The sequence below is a fragment of the Wyeomyia smithii genome, chromosome 3 (genome assembly GCF_029784165.1).
Source record: "Wyeomyia smithii strain HCP4-BCI-WySm-NY-G18 chromosome 3, ASM2978416v1, whole genome shotgun sequence".
In the NCBI taxonomy this organism is placed as follows: Eukaryota; Metazoa; Arthropoda; class Insecta; order Diptera; family Culicidae; genus Wyeomyia; species Wyeomyia smithii.
The window spans coordinates 171,884,975-171,907,039 of NC_073696.1; the positions used below are offsets into that span (position 1 = coordinate 171,884,975).

The following is a 22,065-nucleotide window of genomic DNA, read 5'->3' on the forward strand; positions in this document are numbered from 1 at the left end:
GAATATCGAAGCTCGTCTTGTCATTTTGAACAGTCGGACGGCGTACAGAGAACTTCAGACACAGTATCAGCTGTCACAAGGACTAAAAGATTACGTCGAGGATGGTGTACTCAAATTTAAAGACAAGAAAGTAGGCGGTTTCATAGTAGACGGCAGCGAAAATTCGTTAATCGATTGCCGGAATTTTTTTTTCTCAATTTTTGGATAGCTTCAATAAGAGCCCCGCGGCAGTAAAGGCAGCCGGGGTCATTCACCTAATATCATTCAGAAAAATCAAGCAACAGGAAGTTCTGCAAATGATTCAGTTCCTAGCGGGTAAGCTAGAAAAACAAATAGTATTATATAATGCTAATAGCGAGCGTACAGTAATTGCGCCAGATCAAGTGGAAACAATTTTAAGGGAGTTTCACGATGCACCCTTAGGAGGGCACGTAGGAGCGCGACGAATGCGCCAGAGAATTGGCACACTTTTTACATGGGCTACGATGAAACGGGATATCGAGAACTACGTTCGGCAGTGTGATTCCTGCCAAAAGAACAAAATTGGAAGATCAAACAAGATACCGATGCAGATCACCACAACCGCATCGGAGCCATTCGAGAAATTATACATGGATATAGTAGTGTTACCCGAATCCGACTTAGGAAATCGTTATGGTCTGGTCATGCAGGACGACCTAACTAGATATTTAACTGTCGCACCTATGGAAAACCAAGAAAGCCAGACGGTAGCGAGGACTTTTGTAGAGAATTATATTTGCAAATTTGGCGTACCGTTGGAGTTAGTTACAGATAACGGTGCGAATTTTGTAAGCACACTCATGAAAGATGTGTGCAAAATTTTGAAAATTAAGAAAATAACGACGAGTCCGTACCACCCACAAGCAAATTTGGTGGAAAGATCTAATCGGGAGTTAAAAACTTACCTAAGGCAATTTATTGGCGGAAAACCGCACACGTGGGATAACTTACTCCCATTTTTTACGTTTCAGTATAATACTTCAGTAAACTCATCAACGGGGTACACCCCTTTCGAATTGTTGTATGGACGTACAGCATGCATTCCCACCTCCATTTACAAGCGGAATGGAGTGGACAATTTGACATATGAAACATATACACAAGAGATGAAAAAAATATTTTTTGACCTCCACGCGAACGCGAAGGCCAACCTAAAGGATTCAAAAGAAAAGCGCAAGCAAGTTTATGACAGAAAGGCAAATGAATGGCAGCCCATGTATGGCGATTTAGTTTTAGTGAAATCAGTCCCGACAGGATCAGGTCAAAAGCTCCAGAATATGTGGAGAGGACCTTATGAAGTAGTGGAATTCCCAAGTGAAATGACCACAGTAATCAAAAACGGAAACCGTTTAGAGAAAGTTCATAATAACCGACTTAAACGATATTATGACTGATTATACGAACTTAAACTATGTTATAAAATAAAATGAAATAAAATAGGTTATAGTAGCAAGCACCTAAAGCTGTATGAAAAAGTATACTGAAATAAAATGACGTGAAGAAATATGAATAGTCGCTGATATTATGGAAAGCCTTTGATGGACAAGTGTCAAAAGGGCGTGACGTTTACTTGGGGAAAGACGTAGTTGAATTTATAGACAAAAAAAAAAAACCTATCGTGTGGAAACACAGAAAACAGAAGTAAATAATACACAGGGAACGTTTTTACATAAAATGCGAATTTAACATGGGATAGATTCACAGAGTACAGATGACCCCGTTAATGCGAGGCAGACGTAGGAAAAAATGGCCAATGGCCCGATAAAAGACGGACGGGAAGTAACAATGAGGGCGATTGTAAGGAGTTAAAAGAACTTAGAACAGCATTTGTTTGTAAAAATGCAAATGTTGACATGGGAAAAATATATAGTGAATATGAGAACGGGGTTTGATTAATTAAAAATGGCTAATGGCCAAATGAGAGAAGAAAACCGATTAATGAAGTATTGGAGATGACCTAAATAACGAACGACAATAAAACTAGGAGAGACTTTGGACAAGAAGGCTAAACCTTCCAGACGAGGGGCCTACTGACGTTAAAAGATTCCACCTATCTATTGTAGCCACGACGGGCAACAGAGGTTGACAAAAAAAAAACACACACCTAATGAAAAGAAAAAGAGCCACGACGGGCAACAGAGGTTGACAAAGAAATAAAAAAACGCACAAGAATTAGAAAAAGATTTTTTTTTTTTTGTAAATCGGATTGAGTTCAAGTGAAAAAGAAATAATTGTGAAGTAAAAATTCGTTGAGAATGAATAATGTAGACGTTGATTAACCAATAGCATCCGATATAATCAAGAGAAAAATATATTGTACACTTTAGTAGGAAAAGAAAAATTATGTTAACCGAAGAAAAAGAAAAACGGGCATAGTGTTTAGAAGATTAGAAGATATAATAGAACATAAGAGCCCGTACGCGTGTGAAATTAATTTTAAACAGCAAGTGGAAAAAATTATCGAAAAAAAAAATTGATGAAAGAATGGCAAAAAAAAATATATGCACCACTTGCTAAGTAGGGCAGCTAGCATCTAAGAATTGACAATGAGACGAGTTCCCGATCCTCGAAGACGACCGAGGTGATTACAACGGATGCTGAGATGGGGGCATACCATAATGCCCAGTATGACGCGAAAAGGGAAGCAGACGGTTGTGAGGGGAGTTGAACGGCGGGTGTCTATGGTCGAGATGGAGGTAAAGCCAAACGTTATTACCAAGAGGAGACGAGCAGTTTCCAGTTTTTGATCCCTGAAGAGGTCAGATGTGCAACAGAACTCAATCAATGCGGCTCATGGTCGAGCCAGAATCGAGACTTCAGCGCGAAGACGAATACAGCAAACTACACAGCGAAGGGCGTAATAATTTGTTCCAAATATATATTACTCATTGAGAGTTATTGACTTCTACAAATGAGGATTCGAGGTCAAAGCCAAACAAGCAAAATGACGCTATAAAATTTTGCTCGTGTTTAATCAACTATGGTCTTTACGCACTACGCTTTGAAAATGTGCACACATGCTAGCGGGTAATTGGACACCCCTCGCAGACAGTTAAAGATGATAAACCAAGTGACTTCATTATGCAACAGAGCCAGTGGCAATCGCAAATCTTTTCGCCACACGGCGCGTAACAATACTATCAGCCAAACAAAAATACAGCCGATCTATGTCAAAGGGACACGGCTAACCCAACATTAAAGTTTAACAACACACTCTGAACAATCGTAAAACAACCAGCTGAACTGCAGCCTTAAATTAAAGTGCAATGATAACCATTGAACTATTGCAAATAACCCGATGAAGCCTTAAAGATGAGTTCGCGAGGATGACATCACAAACAACCGATGAGAACCTCTACTGCCAGACGCACCCTTCCGTTTCAAACCCCCTGTAACCCGTCGCTTGAATCCGACAGCCAAGCAGCGGATATCTACAAGGCGCAGCGCACCAGGCGAGCGAACACTTGTCAATTTGTTATGAAGAAAATCCATGTCTGAAAACGTTAATTTATGTAGAAATGATATGTATCACTATTGTAATTAATTGAATTCTACGTGTAAAGGGAAGAAGGAATATCATGAAAACGAATATGTATATAGTAGCATAAAAACGCGAAAAATAATTGTTATGAAAAACACACCTATCGGCCGTCAGAACGGACCATGTGACCATTATCTCTTCTAGATAATGGCCAACTAGGCGGGGTGGCAGATGTGACGTCACACCCCGCGCAGAAAATACCTTATGTTCCGTCACGCAGAATTTTGTGATACGGTACATTTTAGCTTAGTCCGAAAGACAGTAAACCTTCCGTTGAAAGAAATGAAAAACAGGTAGAGTGTAGAACCAGGACACGGCCGCCTGCCGTTGTCCCCTAAAACAAGATCATTTGTAAAGAAAGCAGGAAAGATCTTGAAGAAAGACCGCGAACGGTTCTGCTAAGCAAACGTTGGCGAAACATTTGGTTTCCTTGACAGAGGACCGCGTACGGCTCTGTCAACATACTAGGTATCAACAGATTATGCAATAGGCGGCAAAGAACTTCGCGCAGCCTTCTGCTGTGCTACAGGCAAACAAACTCGAATAAAATAAACAAGTTTTGTGTTGTAAACAAAACAGAAGTCGCCGGTTCAACGGTGTTGAGGCTCTCGCATGCGTTCTATCGTACATGCGGTACTAGATTATAAGATAAGAGCTCAAGGTAAATGGTAAACCGAGAGTGGAGAAAAGCCTCTCACTCTGAGTTACCTGCAGGGTATATTTAAGCAGTGATGTACAGAATAAAAGTTAATTAATTATCATCAGCTCTAATCTGGCGTTTTAATTCCGCGCCGGCTGCGCGTACAGGGTTTTCTGGAGAAAGTCCTGGTAGGTTATACCCAGGATATAGGTATACCTACACATTTTTAAATGTTAATCCAGATAACTTTTCAAACGCAAGATTGCAAAGTTGCTTGGTTTAATAAGACCTACACACCCACAATGTTCGACTGAATTCTGCTAGAGTGCTGCAAGCTCAAAGAAAATTAGTACCCAACCGCCAACCGGGAACAAAACCGCCAAAATCAACACCCATACTTAATAAATTCATACCTCGATGATTTCTTGGCGAATTTTCAATCTTTGGCTTCCAATAAACCCGAAATAAATTCTGATTTATTGACAACATATAAACCTAAGTGAAACAGAATGTCAGGAAAAGTTCTACGCGCTGCAAAAATGTACACTGCAGGCACACAGTCTGGAAATCCGAAACATTTCCAGTGACCCTTGGTCACGTCCAGTTCTCAAGTAATACTAGGAAACTAGGACAGTTTTCCAGTAAAATGAAACATGTTTTGTCAGAATTGATTCATTTTTCGTGAAGTTTTGGCCATTTAAAAATTGACAGAATTTTGCCTGCTTCAATTATTTCCCTTATTATACAACCTTCAAAATGAACTTCGGCCTGAAACTACTCCGTAGAAAGCACTCCCGGCGTAAAACCCGAAGACTTTCCAAAACAAACTGTTTAACTCGTCCGGTTGTTTGAATTTTCATTCGCAGTATCGTAAGATTTGTCATTCAAGGCCTTAACACAATAGATACGTTGCGGCTGCGTTTGCGGCAATTTGACAGTTAGCCCATACATTTACTGTCACATTGATGTCAACGCAACGCAAACGTATCCATTCTGTTTGGGCCATCTCTGTCTGTCTTTATATAGTAAAATTGCATTTGTCGAATAACGTTTGCGGTGAAAAAAATGGACAAAAATTGCCGATTTTTCATGGGTTTACCTTTAATCGCACCGACGAAACTACTCATGCATCATCAATCATAGTAACCCATGAGTTAGTAAAAAAAAATTGACACGGTGTTCTGGCCAGATTTGACGTCGGCCAACTACTCGAAGCGATCGTTGGAGGAGATGGAGCGGCTGAATATCGATGTGGTACCGAAGTTGGCGAATCCGCCCAATGTTCCCCACCTGCTTACCATCGAGAATTTCTGGAAAAACTTGAAGCGCAAGATCTATTCCAACAATTTTGTCGCGAAAACGAAGGAGGAATTAATAAAAAAAACGAAGAAAGAGCTTAAAAACATGGCTACACGCATGTTTTCGTCCGCCATGGCGAATCTTCCGGTTAACTGCCGGAAGGCTGCACGCAAGGACGTAATATTTTTTTTGTGAGAAAGCTAACATGATAACCTTCCATGGGAAATTTATCCAACTCAATTATCTGTCATAGTTTTCTTTTTCATCACCATCTGAAATAGTTTTTTTTTTCACACCATCTGAAAAAATTTTTTTTACCGCAAACGTTGACTCAAATTATCGATACTTATCGATAATATCGATAAAAGCCCCGGAATTATTGATTGTTATCGATGTCCGTTTTGGGCGATATTTCCCATCACAAGGATGGATAACCTATCAATAATTATCGATAGTATCGATAGTTGCCAGCTATCGATGGAATCGATAGAATTCATCTCCCTGTCACGTTAGTAAACACTGTAAAAAAATGTCACGATAATACACTGTTCGTTCGCTAACTGGGCTGACATTTGACATTGTTTGACATTTGCTTTGGTGATTAAAAAGAAAAAAAACAAAAACAGGTCAAAGCAAAAACAAGACAACAAGAGCAATGCACTTAGAAGAGATGTCAGCTAGTTGGCTCGCACCAATTCGAACTCTCAAATGCAATTGTCAAAATGTGCGGGATGACAAAAGCAAAAATATTTCCTTCCTTCTTTTTCGCATGCAACGCGAATTGCGAAATTCGTAGGGTTGTGTTAAATGTGTTTGGGCTGTGTTGCCAACTGTTGCAAATCTGGTTTTTATTGGTTTTCGAATATGATATCCGCGACATAATGTAGCCGGGGTGATATCCGATGACAGCTCGGTTGTATGGGATATTATGTGATATGGATGGTGATATGGGCTCGATAGCACGAATCGCCTGATATCAGGTGGTAACAGCCTACGGGAAATTTATTGTACTTTTCAGATTTTTGGGTCCCGTTTTGCACATCGTTGCTCATAGGGAGATATTTTGAAAATAAAACTATGGAGACGTATGGTGGTCAGTTGTAAAATATTCAGTTTGTTTATATTAAAACAAAATAATTGACTGGGAAGTATACTTGAAGTGATTTCCAGTAGTCTCAAGCATGTATTAAAAATTTGTGAACCGATTTCAGTACTACAAGATGTATAAAAAGACGATAAATAGAATTGATGAGAAAAAAATATATCGTCTTTTATATTTGCAATGACGTTAAAATAAATTTCCGTACGATCTCATAATTTTCCTTAAAAGACCTCAAACTTGTCGTAGATCCTGAATTGATCAAACGGCTTAAAATCTAAAAATTTTTCAAAATAAAATAAATTGAATTATGACGTTTTTTGCACCACCCTAATTCATAAAACAGTACCCTAAGAACCAAACGAAATAAGATTCTGAAGTTTTTCGATGAAGAACAAGTAAGTAAACCACCCCAATGTTCATCTTAGCACCTATATTCTTCTCGTCGCTTTTATTTCGCTTTTCTCATCGCTCTTAACTTCCGAATACTCGACTGAATCAAGAGGTAAAATAAAACTACTTTTGCTTTGTAGAAAAAGGAAAAAAATCAGTAAATTGGACAAATAAGAGCAATGAGAGAAATATAGGTGTTGAAATGAATATATGAGCGCTTCCCCTATTAAATTTCTAAGCATGATTGGAGCAAAAATATATCTTATCATGAATAAGGCCTAACGGCACTTTAGGTGCGTAAATTGTTATTTTTAACATTTTCTGACATCAGAAATGAGTTCAGCACCCCAATATTGTAATAAAATATAATTTCCAATAATTTAAAAAGGACTTTTAGGTTTTTTCCGACTTTAGTTCAGAGACCTGCCACTGTGCGTTGGTGCGAGCCAACTAGCTGACATCTCTATCCTAATTGCATTGCTGTTGTTGTCTTGTTTTTGCTTTGATCTGTTTTTGTTTTCTTCTCTTTCCAATTACCAAAGCAAATGTCAAATCATATCATCTCACTGTAGTGTGAACACCTGAGGTGATATCCGATATCATCTGGCGATATCAAATGATATACCGTGTTGCCAACTGCTGCAAATCTGGTTTTTATTGGTTTTCGAACATGATATCCGCGATATCATGTAGCCGTGGTGATATCCGATGACAACTCGATTGTATATCAGGTGATATAGATGGTGATATGGCCACGATAGCACGAACCGCCTGATATCAGGTGATATGCGGTGTATTGTGAATATCCTGAATGGTATGGATCCTGGGTATTAGATATCCTGAAACCGAGTGCACCGATATAGAAACAGGGATCATTTAGTAACTAAATTAAAAATCAAAAATAAAAAAACTAAAAAATCTGAAATAAATATTAATCCTTTGAAATAATTTGATAATGTCCGCATGACCGACATTCCTTATCTCAAACAAAAGCAATCAACAAAGATGAACATAACAACAGAAAATGAAGTGATTTGCTGTTGATTTCATCGTTCTTTGCTTTAATATATTTTGAAAGATTTTCTTACACAGCTGTATTGTAGCAGTATTGCTGGAAAAATTCAACTGTGAGCCGTTCGTCAGACATTCAACCAGTTTGGGGTAAATAACTTTTTCTACAACATCGTAGCGCCTTACGGTCTTCAGAAAATATATGTTTTTTTTTTTAATTTTTTTTGAAATTTTACGGCTTTGTATGCATGAAGATTCGCCAGTTTTTCTGAAATCTCATGATTCAATTTTTTCGATTTTTCTAGCTTTTGAGCAGAGCTTTTTGTATACTATGTCCCAATTATGACTAGTTTGGCATTTTGTCGGTAGTTGCATAATGACTTCATAAACAGATGTTCGAATATTTGAATCTGTCTTGATTGAGTCATAGGTCCGGTATCCTCGCGTGCGCTTTATTTTTGCGGTGTTACATCATCAACCGGAATGAGTTCGAATCGCGTTATGATTTCCGTAGAAGATATAATGAACTCGTACGCGCGATATTTTAATTATGAACCCGGTACTAGAAATCAGCGCATCGTTTACCAAAACGAAACCTACTGCAAACCTTACCCTTCTCTCCAACATCCCAGTGATTTCTCGTGGAAGTGCAGAGGTGTTCTCGGCTTCCAATAAAGCGAGTATCACGTCAACATATTCCTATACACACTCCTTCTTTGACCTGCATTCGGATGCGGCCGGCGCTGGTATTGCCTAATATAAAGATTAAGGTCACCAGTTTTTACACATTGAGGATGAATGTTAATCCCAAGCATCATCCATTGGTTCTTTGTGTAATTACAGTTGATCTGGCAATAACGGAGTAGCAACCGCGGGCGGTCAATCATGCTCATCATGCTCATGCTCATGCTCAACATCGTAGCGCCTTACGGTCTTCAGAAGAGTTTTTCCCAGGAAAATTTCCTGCAAATATTTTGTACCTCCTGTACATCTTTAGAGAACAATTTTGGAAAAAGTGGATTTTCCCATAAGTCATATGGAAACTTTAAAATCTCAATCGATCAATCTGAAAAGTTATATGGTTGTTATAGGACCCACAGGGACACGGAAAGTGCATGGGAGCAAAAAAATAACACCGTCGCTTTTTCCCATATAACCGTGTCCCAGTCAGGGCTGCCAAGTATAGAGATTTTTTATTGTATTATACAGAAATTTTGACCACGATACAGAAATGATACAGAATACAGCAGCGGTTCTCAACCTTTTTTTTGTCCGCGTATCCCTTGGCGATTTTTTTCATATCGACTGTACCCCATGGCCTCGAATGTTCTCGCAGAGCGGGAGAGAATAATGGTAGATCTTGTTGTAGTAGTCTAGTTCAGGTCTCAAATTGAACTATGGTTTGTTTGATTGCTACAGTCATGTTTCAAGAGCAAGATTGATCAACAAATGAAGTATAATATAGAAAAATTGCTTTGTCCGCCATTACTGATTTTTCTTACCCCCTAAGAGTACCCCCTAAGAGCTCTCGAGTACCCCCAGGGGTACGCGTACCCCAGGTTGAGAACCGCTGGAATACAGAATTCATACAGAATTTTGATTTTTAATACAGATTTGTACAGAAATTCAGGGACGTTTCGGTACGAAATTGTGATGTTTCACAAAATGTTCTAACTGAAGAGCTCTAGCTCTGCCTCACAAACATTTTATCCGAACATCAGTTTTCAGTTTTCGAATGCGTTTCCTACATAGCCGCCAAATCGGCCGACTCGCATAAGGCAATCCACGGATGTCGTTTCACTGCATGTACATTCGTTATTGTTGTTGTTTTTTAAGTTGCAAAACCAGAATACAATCGAACACGTTTGTTTTTCACGCTTTTCGATTTGGATTGAGTCCAAGTTGCGATCTTTCGAACATACATGAGGCTGTCAAAAGTTGAAAACAAACTGAATTCAGCTGATCGCAACTGTCTGGTGGATTGCCTCATTCACAGTATGTAGTGTGTGCATTGCGGATTATTTTGTGTGATAGAAAAAAAGCAATATTTTTGCTTTGTTTTCTCGGTTTTCACAAGTAGTCTGATTGTTTCGAATGGGAATTTGTATAGGTGCGAGCAGGCTTCAAATTCTATTTTTTTTCGTTCAACGTGGAATACTTATAGTTTTTTCAGATTGTTCAGTACACCAGAACAAAATTTTTCAACATATTGTATCAAATAGTTACTATTGAAACAATATTTTTTCCTCCGAAAACATATTTTCATAAACTACAACTTAGGATGCATCCGCTATGAAAGTTTCATCAAATTCGATGCAATATTTTCAAAGAGGTGTCTATTTAAAAAAAAAATATTTTCTTATATTTTAATGACAATAAGCCAACTTGAAAACTTACTTTAATTCAATTAAAATTGGAAAATCAACTTCCCGAGAGAAACTCTTGAAGTTTTTATTAGTTGTTTGAAAAATAGACATCAAGATTTTTAGCGATCCGTTTCGCGTATTCTGACCAGGGTTGATATTTGTTGACACTCTTGAGTGAAATTGAAAAAAAGCATCCATAAACGTTATTTTTTTACAATCCTTTCAGACATGGGCGCTACTACGGGAGGGCTAGGGGGGGCTTCAGAAAGAAGTGTTTAGCCCCCCCTACAATTTCCCAGAGAATGATTGTATTTTCAATATAAATACATTCCATACTACTTATCAGAGCATCAAAATCAACACAAATTGAAATGTCGTCATTCATTAACTAAGAACTAGTTCTGCACCCAGGATCGATTCTCAAACCTAGTCCTCTTACTCATCTTACCAGTCAGTAGTAACCAGCTGTAGTAACTCGTGCTGTATCAAGAAGTTGTCGCCATTTTACTTGGTTTTGGGCTGTGTTTCACCAGTTCCCCAAACGTCTCATCACTCGCAAGTCTCTTTCGATCTGGTCGAGCCATCATGAACGCTGCGTCCCTTACTTTCTGGTGCCGGTAGGGTTTGCTGAAGAGAAGTGATTTCACAGGGTTGTCGTCCAACATCCTTACGACGTGACCGGTCCACCGCAACCTATTGTCTTTCGCCAGGTGTGCAATGGGGTTCTCTGCAAACAGCGTTTGTAGCTAATGGTTCATGCGCTGTCGCGCCGTTATCCGTCGTCCGTTTGTACTTCACCGTAGATAGTCCACAGCACCTTCCGTTCGAAAACACCAAGAGGACTTCCGTAGAGGACTACCAGTTATATGAGGGTTTTGTATTTTTTTGTATTGAAGTGGTCATGTCCGATCAGCACTGTGATTGGTGCGTACGCGTATATAATGTCTGAAAAGAACGGGCCGTCGATGAGAACGTGGTCAATTGTTTTGCTATACGTTGGTCGAGGAAAGAAGGGACTTTGGACTGCCAGCCCGCGGGAAGCTGAGAAGTTGGTGATGGCTGGCCGTTGTTGTTCGTTACGGTGTGCAGGCCCGCACAGGGCCGATCATCGGCTTATATAGGTTTTTCTTTCCGTTCATGTCCCCAACGACGATCTTGATGTCTCTACGCGAGCAACTATCGTAAAGTATCTCCAGCTGTGCGTAGAGCGTTTCTTTCTCTGCATCAGGTCTTCCTTCGTGAGGGCAGTGCTCATTGGGAATAGTGTAGTTGTAGAACCAGCCTTTTATTCTCTGCAAACACAACCTGTCGCTGGTTTCCTGCCACTTCATCACACGGCTCTGTATCCTGCCCAGCATTATAAAACCGCTACCAAGCTCATTGATTGTGCCACCGCTTTGGTGGTACTGTGCCTTGCGGTCACAAATCCGAAGTCGAAAGGGTGGGATTCTAGCTGATCCAGCAGCATCCAGTCGACATCCGGGGCGTTGAGCGATCTACTGTTACATGTACCGAGCTTCTAATCGTCGTCCTTATTTCGTCGGCTGGGTCATTGCCTATTGTGCCGGTCCGTTCTGAATTCTTGATTCTTCGTAGTATGTTTATTTTAGTATGCTGCGTTACTAGGGCTGCGATGCCTAGTCTCGCGACGGGACTGCCGCCATAGATGTAGCTGGCGAGACACCGTATTTCATAGTTCAGCCGTTCGGTCCGGATCAGTCGATGTTTGAGCCGCCCCTAGCCTGTGGGGTTCAGACAAGCTGCTCTCTAAGAAGAACAACTACCCCTTTCCTGTCAGCATACGACCAAGTTCCCACCAGTTCACTGGTTTTCCCTTGGTTGCTCGTATCCCAGTCGGTAACACGTGGAGGTAGGAAGTAGGTAGGGTAGGTAGGTAGGTAGTAGGTAGGAAGTTTGGTAAATGGCCCAGCCATTTACCAAACCTGGCTCTCCTCAATATCAAGTCAGTGTTGCTGAAAGAGGTTGGCGTTGACGCTGTGTTCAAGATTTTTAGTACATCTTCGGAGATTCTATCTTGAAGTGATTTTTTCTGCTGTTACGACACTATTTTAAGCGTTTTTAAACAAGCATAATAAAACTCCTTTTTCTGTTTTTTAAAATTACATGCATGAAAACTAGCCCCCCCTAGAAATTTTCCTCAGTTGCGCCCATGCTTTCAGAGTTCTCCCTTCCCGCTTTTTGCATGGAAGTGAATTGTCAAAACACCTCATTATATTTCATGCGATGAAAGCAACACAACAAAATCAGTTTATTAGTCAACGAAGATTCAAGGCATCGGTCAGTGTCAGTGAAAAAGTGTTTCGGTGAGGTTCATTTTGGTTGAGTGGACTGTTTGTTTTTCTTTTTTGCTTTGAAGTGAAGATCATTTGGTTGGATTTGTCGTCAAATTTTATTCCGTAACCGTGTAACAGCACGTTACTAGGACGAAAATCTAGTGTATCTGAAAGAGTGCTGCGATCATTGGAAGTGAAAATTGAAAATGATTGGCTGTAATTTTCGAAGAATTTTGCTGGGGAAAATGACTTATCAGCACTGATTCTGACCCATTCACAGACTTCGCAGCCAACTGTAGAGTAAACAGGACAACTGTTGGGGGCTAGTGCTACGATCCTACTGACATTATGGGAGCCGGAATGCGAACATACGATGATCAGGGCTAGTAGCGAGTCACTTTTTAGTGACTTTGTCACTATTTTGAGCCTAGTCACTAAAAAGTCATTATTCACGCTAAAAAGTCACTAAAGTCACTATTTTACGACAAAATGGTCACTAAAATCACTTTTTTAGCTATAAATGTATAAATTAACTATTGTTGTATTGCAACATACTTTAGAAAGCTCCCGACCAACCACTCTTTAAGTTTCTTCATGAAACGAGAACGATCGCTATCGATTAGTTTTGAACCTATATCGATTGATTTCAGTTGTTGTCGTTTCATAAAGGTGCATAAAGAGTGGTTGATCGGGCTTGCTTCTCATTTACAGAATATTTGGACAGTTCGGTTTGTAAGGCATTTTTGTTAACTTTTCCATCATAGAAGTTTCATGCCAGGCAATGTTTTCAAATTTCTCATCGAAGTGAACAGTGCAGAATAGTTACGAACGAATTGTCTAAGAGCTGCAAAAGAACGTAAAGGTTTATTCTACAAGCTACTCGCGTCTTAAACCAGTGTTGTGCGTGAAATTACGTTTGTAGTTTGATTTGCTTGTCTCAAATCAACTGTTCCTCCTGGTTGAAGAGGACTCAAAAATTTCGAGCTTATATTGTGCATAGTCGTGTTGAGGTCTCAATTCGTAGGATTTTGCTTTCAATCATCCGAACCTACCGGTGTTTACCAGATACCATTTCGAAATTTCATAATGATAACCCGTTCTACGCATATTTGTCCCATGCTCCAGATCAAACAAACGAGTGTTTAGTGGGAAGAATTTGATTAGAAAATGTCAAGTAGGTTAAATATGCGTGAAAATCATTGATGGGACAAACAGGCTTAGTATTGTTTTTGCAGATTTTCGGGACGAACAATGCTATTTTTACTATATTTTGAAAAACCCCTCACTTAGTTAGCTTAACCAACTTCAAACGCTTTTCGAAGCTGTCACAGGCGGCACGAATTCCCAGATTTTCTGGATAACTGTTTCAACCGCTTTACAAGTTGGAGATTTTGTAAAAAAAAGTTTATTGAGTTGAGATCAGGTGAACTTAACGGCAATTTATTTTTATTCAAAAAGTCCCTCGAATTGTCCCTATACCAACCTTGAGTCAAGTTCGCAGTATGCGCTGATGCACCGTCTTGCTAGAACATATAGTAATTAGCTCTGGAGAGTTTTCGAAGACACGGGGTAACGTTTTTTCCCAAAACTACCGTTTTACAATAAACAGCATTAAATTCGGCGTCTTTGTAAATGAAAATCAGAGGAAGCTTACTCGCTTGCAAATACTCCTTTAGAACTCTGAAATGTTGTCTCTTGCTGCTGCCCACATTCGATTGTTTTGTGTAACCAGTCACACTCCAGGCCAAATATTTTTTTTTTCTCGCTTGTTTTCCGTCGGTCTAGTTCCGCCACTGTTGTGGCCAATCACCGACGCCCAGGGAGGCGACTCCACACCCAGGACCCTAACTCACGACCCGTTTATTAACGGACCGGCGCCAACGGCTTCACTTCCTCATGCGATGGAAGGCGTGATCCCAGAGATTTTTCGACTCAGAAAATCTCCCGGTGTCGGCTAGGATTGAATCTAGACCAGTTGGGTTGGTTGTGAGTGGATCACGCCACCTCACAACCATCGACACCTATGTCGGCGGTGGGATTCGAACCCAGGCGTCGAGCGTGGTTGGCGGAGACGTTGCCAACCACACTAGGCCCTCGCTCTTATCCAGGCCAAATAGTTTCTCATCAGAAACAATGAACTCGCGAACATCGAGTTGTGAAAGTATCATTTTCACTCTATCGAGCCTCTTTTTCTAAAAGAATCGGCCAAAATATTGTGGACCGATTCAATAGTTATACTCAGATGGGTGGGAATTACAAACTGAACGTTATCATTTCGCCGGACACGCTGCTTCATAACAGTCACAATTTTACGACTTGCGGCATCCTTGCAGATCGTGGCCGACAGAATTTTCAACGATCCCCCAAAGAGAATGTTTCCTTGTATTTTTCTATGGTTTAATAAACGAAATCTCGCCTAGCTTCACATGATTTGAGATGTTCGAATATTGTGCAAGGGCAGTCACTGACCAAAAATCGTTTTACTACGACTTTCCGGATTTGTTACATCGCACATCACGAACTGAATACAACTGACAGACCACCAACACACCAATGCGTATTCGAGAGTGCATACATTCGTTCACGTATACTTTCATTAACACTTATAACTCGAAAACTTGTATTCGAATACATTGAACAAGGTGTTATCACAACCATTTCTATGTGAAATTACGATACAGATTTTAGTTATTTTCTATGAGAACAAATCATTGCACATCCTATGTTCTAAAGACTTAAATTTCAGATAAAATTTAATTCATTTATGGTTCAACAATAAATTTCAAAACCCTCTTTTGTATACTTTTGGTCACTATTTAGTCTTTATTTGGTCACTATTCAAATGAAAAAAGTCACTAAAGTCACTATTATTTTGCTCCAAGTTCGCTACTAGCCCTGGATGATCAGCTTGGATCATTCACTGTAAATAATAAGTTGCGCTTTTGAATTATTAGACAAATTTTCGAATTCCACAAAAACCTCATTTTGTAGTGGCGTGCAGAACTCGAAAAATGACACGCACACTAATCCGATATTCGTTTGTTGACTGCTTCACGTGGCGCAAGTCGCAGTCGGTTTCTGTTGTCGCTTTGCAGATGGGTCTCGCTTTTGTCGATCGCGGTCATCACCGTAGATATATGCCCTGTGCAATAGGTATCTTGTGTGCTTCTCTCTGTCCAATAAAAGTGTGAGGCCAAAAGGTTCATTCATAGTTCATTGACGATCATCATCACGTTCGCGTTCGTGTACTCAAATTTGGTGCGATTTTTTTCTCTATTTTACTTTGAAAACTGACGAATGGTTAATGGAGTGTAGTGTATAGTTTGCTTCAGGCACTTTCGTGCTTTATCGTTATCGGTTATTTATTATCGTCTTTCATATCCTGTTGTGTTGTTACCGTTTACCATACACTGCCGTACTCTCCTTAAAAGCATGTGAAATGTCTGTTTCACGATCGTGTGTAATGTTAATATTAATAAATAAAAAATAATATTTGTTTAGGTAATTGAAACAGACTTGGTTTACGAAGTATTCCGCTCTCAACTGCTAGAAATTCCGATTAATTATGTGAGGTGAATCAGCCTGTGGTGTGAATAATAATTGATGGAATTGCCTATTTTTGTGGTGGTTTCACCAATATGAATTCAAATGTGAGTGAGTTAGCCATAAAAATTTGTTGTTTTTTATTTGCTTGAGTGGTGTTTAGTGTTTTCAACTACGAATGTTTTAAGTATTTGTTCAACAGGACAACATTTGTTCATAAATGATTTACGTTATGGTTTTGTGGTTTTTGTGCAGCACATATGTTGGTAGCTATCTACGAGTGAAGCGAATACTCTTTACGAATACCCGAGACAACTCTACGTAAAAAAAAAATCGCACATCAAGTGATAAAAGAGGAGATATCTTATCAGTGGAGGAATACAAATGGTTTGAGTTAGCATTCGTTTGTGGCTGTTAGTGTTTGTTGCTACAGCAAGCGGTCGTTCGCGATTGTTATAGCCACCGTCAGTTGATTGTTAGCAGTGCTAAATTTGGAACTTGCAAGTAAAGTGAAGAACACACCTCAATCGTGTCAATAATGCAGTGAGTTAACATTTGGATCAGGACATATAGAAAGATATATATGTGAAGCAATCATTTGCGCAAACTGTGGATAATACGCACTATTTTCTCCAATCTGGTTATACAACATTTTTTCCACAAAACACAGATTTCGACCTTTTTACGTATGAGCGAATAAATATATCCGGTCGTATATAAAAGATCCGGTTATTTAGCCACGTCGGTCGTAAATTTCAGCATGTTTTCCTCAAACCGCCGAATTCGGAATACCGTGTGATGCAACTAATAAACTACTCGATCATTTTCAAATTCACAATTGAAATGTTTTAATTATCTGTTCATAGCAATTATCGATATTTTTATTTGAATACTACACATTATTAGCTTTTTTAACTAAATGATTACTTTCTGCTATGAACTCGCTGAATTTGTTTTATAAATATCAAAAATTTTCTTGAAATAAGACTGAAATGTATGCTTAAATGAAAGCAAAGAGATTTTAACGTTAACCTTTATTCCATGTTTGAAAAGATAGGAAAATTATGTTCGTGTGTGGATTTCTCCGTGCAACTTGAAACTGTTCATTGAAGAGTGTTAGTGCTCCGATTTGGTTTGTTTTGAAAATATTTGACCTGTGGTTCCTAATCGTTTTGTGCTTTATTAAAAATACCTATACGTGCCCGATGAGGGTATGGTGATTTGATAATATCTCTCCAAAGTGTCCTTTCCGAAACAGAATCCACTGCGGCTTAGGGGCCACAAAATTGATTGGAGTATTGAATTACTCTTTCTGGGCTATTTTTAAGGTTTTCAAACGTATTGATCATTTCTGGGAATAAATTTCTTGGGTTTGAAATGACCCTGAAAACAATTAGAATATTACTACAGAGAACAGACATTCATGTTCATATAAAAAAATGAAAATCGTGTGTAAAAATTTGAATCGAAATACGTTAAAACACTAACGACATCTGTCTTGTGGTGCCCCAGTTGCACTGCATAAATATTGACGTATCGATGTTTTATCGATATCGGTGATTGGTTTATCATTGACGCGAGCGCCACAGCGCGACCATTATCACTTACGGTTAAATGACAGTTTCAAGTTTTTACACGTCTTTTGAAAATAAGATAAATGTCTGCTCTCTGTGATATCACAGAGAACAAACATTTATCTTATTTTCAAAAGACGTGTTTTGAGTTTGTGATACTTATTGCTTATTGTTAAATATTGTGTACGAGGGGTAGTTAAGATAGTTACGTAACTGATATTTTTCCAAAATAAAAATGTTGGGTAGTTGACCGTTACGTCATTTTAGGGGGCTGCATGTTAAACTATACTTTTATTACATCAGGGGTCTGAATTTTAGATTTTTAACGTTACGTAACTTGTGTACAACGCCTAATCTGCATGCAGGGATTTTTTTTTTTTGCTTAGAGGGGGGGGGGGGGGGATTTGTTAGTAGCTTAAGTATTTATGATAAATATTAGTAAATAATGAGTATGTGTGTCCAATCACAAATGGTGACTTCTCAACACTGTTAGAAATTTGTAATTTTAATTGTTAGGATTAGTTTGCTTTCGCAATTAGGACTTATCATTCGTAGGGATTTAAACCTACTTGTCAGAAAAGGGGAAGTAAACTTACAACTAACTTAATTGCTAACTTATTGGCTATAAAGAGAGCTTATCGTAGCAATTGAGGATTGCAACGATTTTTGTCGAAAATTGTTAATAATTTTATTTCACATAGCTTCTAATGTTTCAACACCAGTAAGTCTATGTAATTCGAGTGTACCAAACCAAGGAGGACGCTTCAAAATCATTTTCATAATTTTATTCTGAATCCTTTGGAGCGTTTCCTTCCTTGTTGAACAGCAACTTGACCAGATCGGTACAGCATAAAGCATTGCTGGTCTAAAAATTTATTTGTAAATCAAAAGTTTGTTCTTTAAACAAAGTTTAGAATTTCTGTTAATGAGAGGATATAAACATCTCGTATATTTGATGCACTTGGCTTGTATACTCTCAATGTGCTCTTTGAAATGCAGGGATTAAAGACCATTTTACGAGACGTTTCAAAACTCAATTCATGAACGAAATTTCGACGTGTAGCACTGAACCGCTAACATAATGCACGTAAAAGCAACATCAATATTAGGGGCTCCCGTGACACCTGTCAGTTCGTACAATGGTTTATTGGAGATTGGAGATGGAGATGGCTTAGAGTTAAAGTTTGGCCGCAGAAAGACGTCCAAGCTGAGTTCCAAAATTGTGTAGTTTTTTGTAGTAGTAATTCGTAACCAGATAGCGCTACCGGTACCGCCAGCCTCGTACACCAGCGAAAATAAATGTATCGTAGCGATAAGGTCATCAGGCGGCGCTAGTGTACAAGTGATTTATAACACAATTTTCTTTGAAAATTTACACGGAAATTTTGATCAATGTTGTTCATGCTTGGATGGACGTCTGTCTGTGGTTTGGCCGAGGGTCACTAAAAACTCCAATCGTAATGTCAATAATCGCCTAGATGCTACGTTCCGCTGTCAAAACTTGGCATTCTGTTGTTTCACATATGCGTGCAAAGTTTCAGAAAAAAACGGTCAAATAAAATTTTGCGTATTTTCAAAAACCAAAACATAAAAAGAGAATACATGCAATATTAAAAAAAATATTTTGCATTAATTGGGACGAGTATAGATTATTACAACAACTATTACCATTTACAAAAGAATTGTTTTATCCAAACAAAAGATATTCGCAACACGAATTGTTTAATAATTTTTCATAATATTGAGTGAAATATTGAAAAAAAAAATTACAAAAAACTGCAAAAAACTTTCATCTGGTCTGAAAATCAAACAGATCGAATTAAATACATACGTTTGGTAAGAACGCTTTTAAAACAAAGTAGTTTGAAATGTTGGTCGATCAAAATGAAAATTTGAACAAAACGGGGTACAAGTAGAAATAGTAATATTAAATGGCGCTTCGAAAGAATCAAAACATTTTAAACCATGTATGGGGCCGTTTCTAAACCACGGGTTCATATTTTGATCACTTTTTATACCCCCCGTACCCCCCCCCCCCACCCCCCGTGGTCTTTCGTGGTCTTTTGGCTAATCCCCCCCCCCTCCTAGCGACTTTAACCATGTGGTGTTTTCATTTGTCATGTGCTAAATTAAATTATAACAATTCGCTTATTTTTTTACATTTTTATTATTAAACTTTCAGTACATACTTTAATTTCTAAAATGCAAAAGCTTCATTCTTGACTTGGTGGCAACAATAAAATATAAGTCAGAAAAAAAAACCACGTGGTCATTTCGTTACCCCCTCCACCACTGTGCGTGGTCTTTTGACAACCCCCCGTCCCCCTCTTTATGACCTCGTGGTTTAGGAACGGCCCCTACATCTTCACTATGCATATGCAGTGAAATCAGAATCATATATGTATATAAACTTATATAAATACAGGTTCAAAAATCGAGCAAAGAACGAATGATTGGAAAAAAGGTCAAACAAGAAGGCAAATGAGCCCTGATTGCTAACACAATAATTCTAATCCTGATGGACTGGAGTTGAAAGTGTTGTATGAGAATCAGAATGACTTTCCTTGCAACACTATCTTTTTCATGGCGGTTTTTATGAGAGCAAAAAACAAAATAACCACGTGGTTGTTCTAGTGGAAGATTTATGTTGTCCTAATGAAAGATTTAGAACGTGTATTTAGCTAATTTAGCTGAAAATTTTCACTCGAAATATGATGCAGCAATTGATTTTCTCGGTTTAATCTATTTGATATTGCAGAACATGTTCCAAAATTTGTGCGTCTTGGAAGAATTAAATATTACATTATAACAACCGAAAGCCTCGGTAATGTACAAAGCAAGCGAGAAGTTTTATTTCTAGTAACTGACGCTGGTTTTGTCCCACAGTCTCGTTATTTTTTTTTCTATCTGAGTATAGGTTTTGCGTCAAACCTTTTGTAGTTCTTAGTAATATTTTCTTAATAATACTTCGCAGGCAACTGTTTAAGTGTACAGGACAATTGCGGGGTTAGCGTCACGATCCTACTGACTACTAACAGCAAAAACATCATATCAAGAAGACTGGCATCTCTGGATCGATCTCATATAAATGACAAGTGTCAAATCCAACAGCGCACTCTATCTATTGGAGGTGGAACTTTGCTATGAAAGTGCTGGTAATTACATCGCTGCGAAGACAGAGTGTGCGTATGTGGTGGTCCAGTCTGTGCGTCAGTTCCACTTTTGTTCAACAGACTGCACTGCCAAAACTGACGCTCAATCTCAGGCAGAATTCCCAGTCTTCTTGATATGGTGTTTTAGCTAACAGTCTTTCTCGAGCTGAGACTCGAACCTACGACGACTGGCTTGTTAGGCCAGCATCGTACCTCGAGACCAGCTGAAAGGGTTGCTTCACGCATATAGGAGGAAGGGAGAACAAAGAAAATCGTGACGATACGAAACGGAGACGCCAACACCAGTTTCAGAACCCGAAGTGGCTACGGCGCGCCAGTGATCAACAGCAAAAAAATCTCCGAAATCTTGGTCGGAACTTGCATGATGTATTGTATGCCACTGTTGTTCCAATCGCGTTTTGCGGTGTAAGAAAACTATCATCAAATGACATGATGCGGTGGTAGAAATTCAAATGACACGTTGAAGGAAAGGAAAGTGTCATAGTATGCGTCAGTGTCTCCGTCAATAAAATCGGTTTCATATGAATTGGTCTGGAAAGAAACCCATGATCAAATTTGCGTGACAGCGAAAATGTTCATCGTAATTCGATGACAGTAGTCGAAAGAGATCAAATGACAATCAAACTGTTCGAATCGAAATGCGCGAAATATTCAGTTCAGTTGTTATGTTTCGGAAGTGTAAACTTTGTAACCTTGCGGCTTCGAAGCTCCTCTCAACGACCGGTTTAGTTGTTAGTCCACAAAATTATTGGTTGGGCATTTACACGAATACACACATTAAAATATGTCCGTACCGTATTGATGAAGTTAAATTAGTTGGTTATCATACTGTGCCTCAATTCAATTCTCGCCCGAATTTAGGAGTCCTGTGATGGCTCGCAGATCGCTACGGGTTCAACTAAGTCGCCTTCTGGTAACCGCAGCGTTTGAGTAGATAATCTGATTATTTTATCTACAACTTTCCCATATTGCCATTGAGAGGAAATTCTAGCTTTTCACATGTACCGATGACTACATTTTGGACGCAATCACCTTCACGACGCTTATTGCTGCCACTTACTATGACTTAAATGCTCATAAAACTGATTATTAGCAAAATCTGAAGGAATTG

General features: G+C 38.9%; 1 protein-coding gene across 8 annotated transcripts in view; it reads left to right on the forward strand.

Annotated features, from left to right (window-relative positions):
* Positions 1 to 22,065, forward strand: part of LOC129732978 (ras-like GTP-binding protein RhoL) — a 123,441-nt gene that overhangs the window by 97,956 nt on the left and 3,420 nt on the right. The window contains exons 1-2 of one of the 8 annotated variants that reach the window (XM_055694480.1): positions 15,702 to 15,817; positions 16,166 to 16,314. The exons of 1 other annotated variant lie outside the window; for it this stretch is intronic. In XM_055694480.1, coding sequence (XP_055550455.1) covers positions 16,303 to 16,314 — 12 coding nt within the window. In that variant the 5' untranslated portion in view covers positions 15,702 to 15,817; positions 16,166 to 16,302. 6 more of the 8 variants (XM_055694479.1, XM_055694481.1, XM_055694478.1 and 3 more) reach the window with 6 other exon arrangements.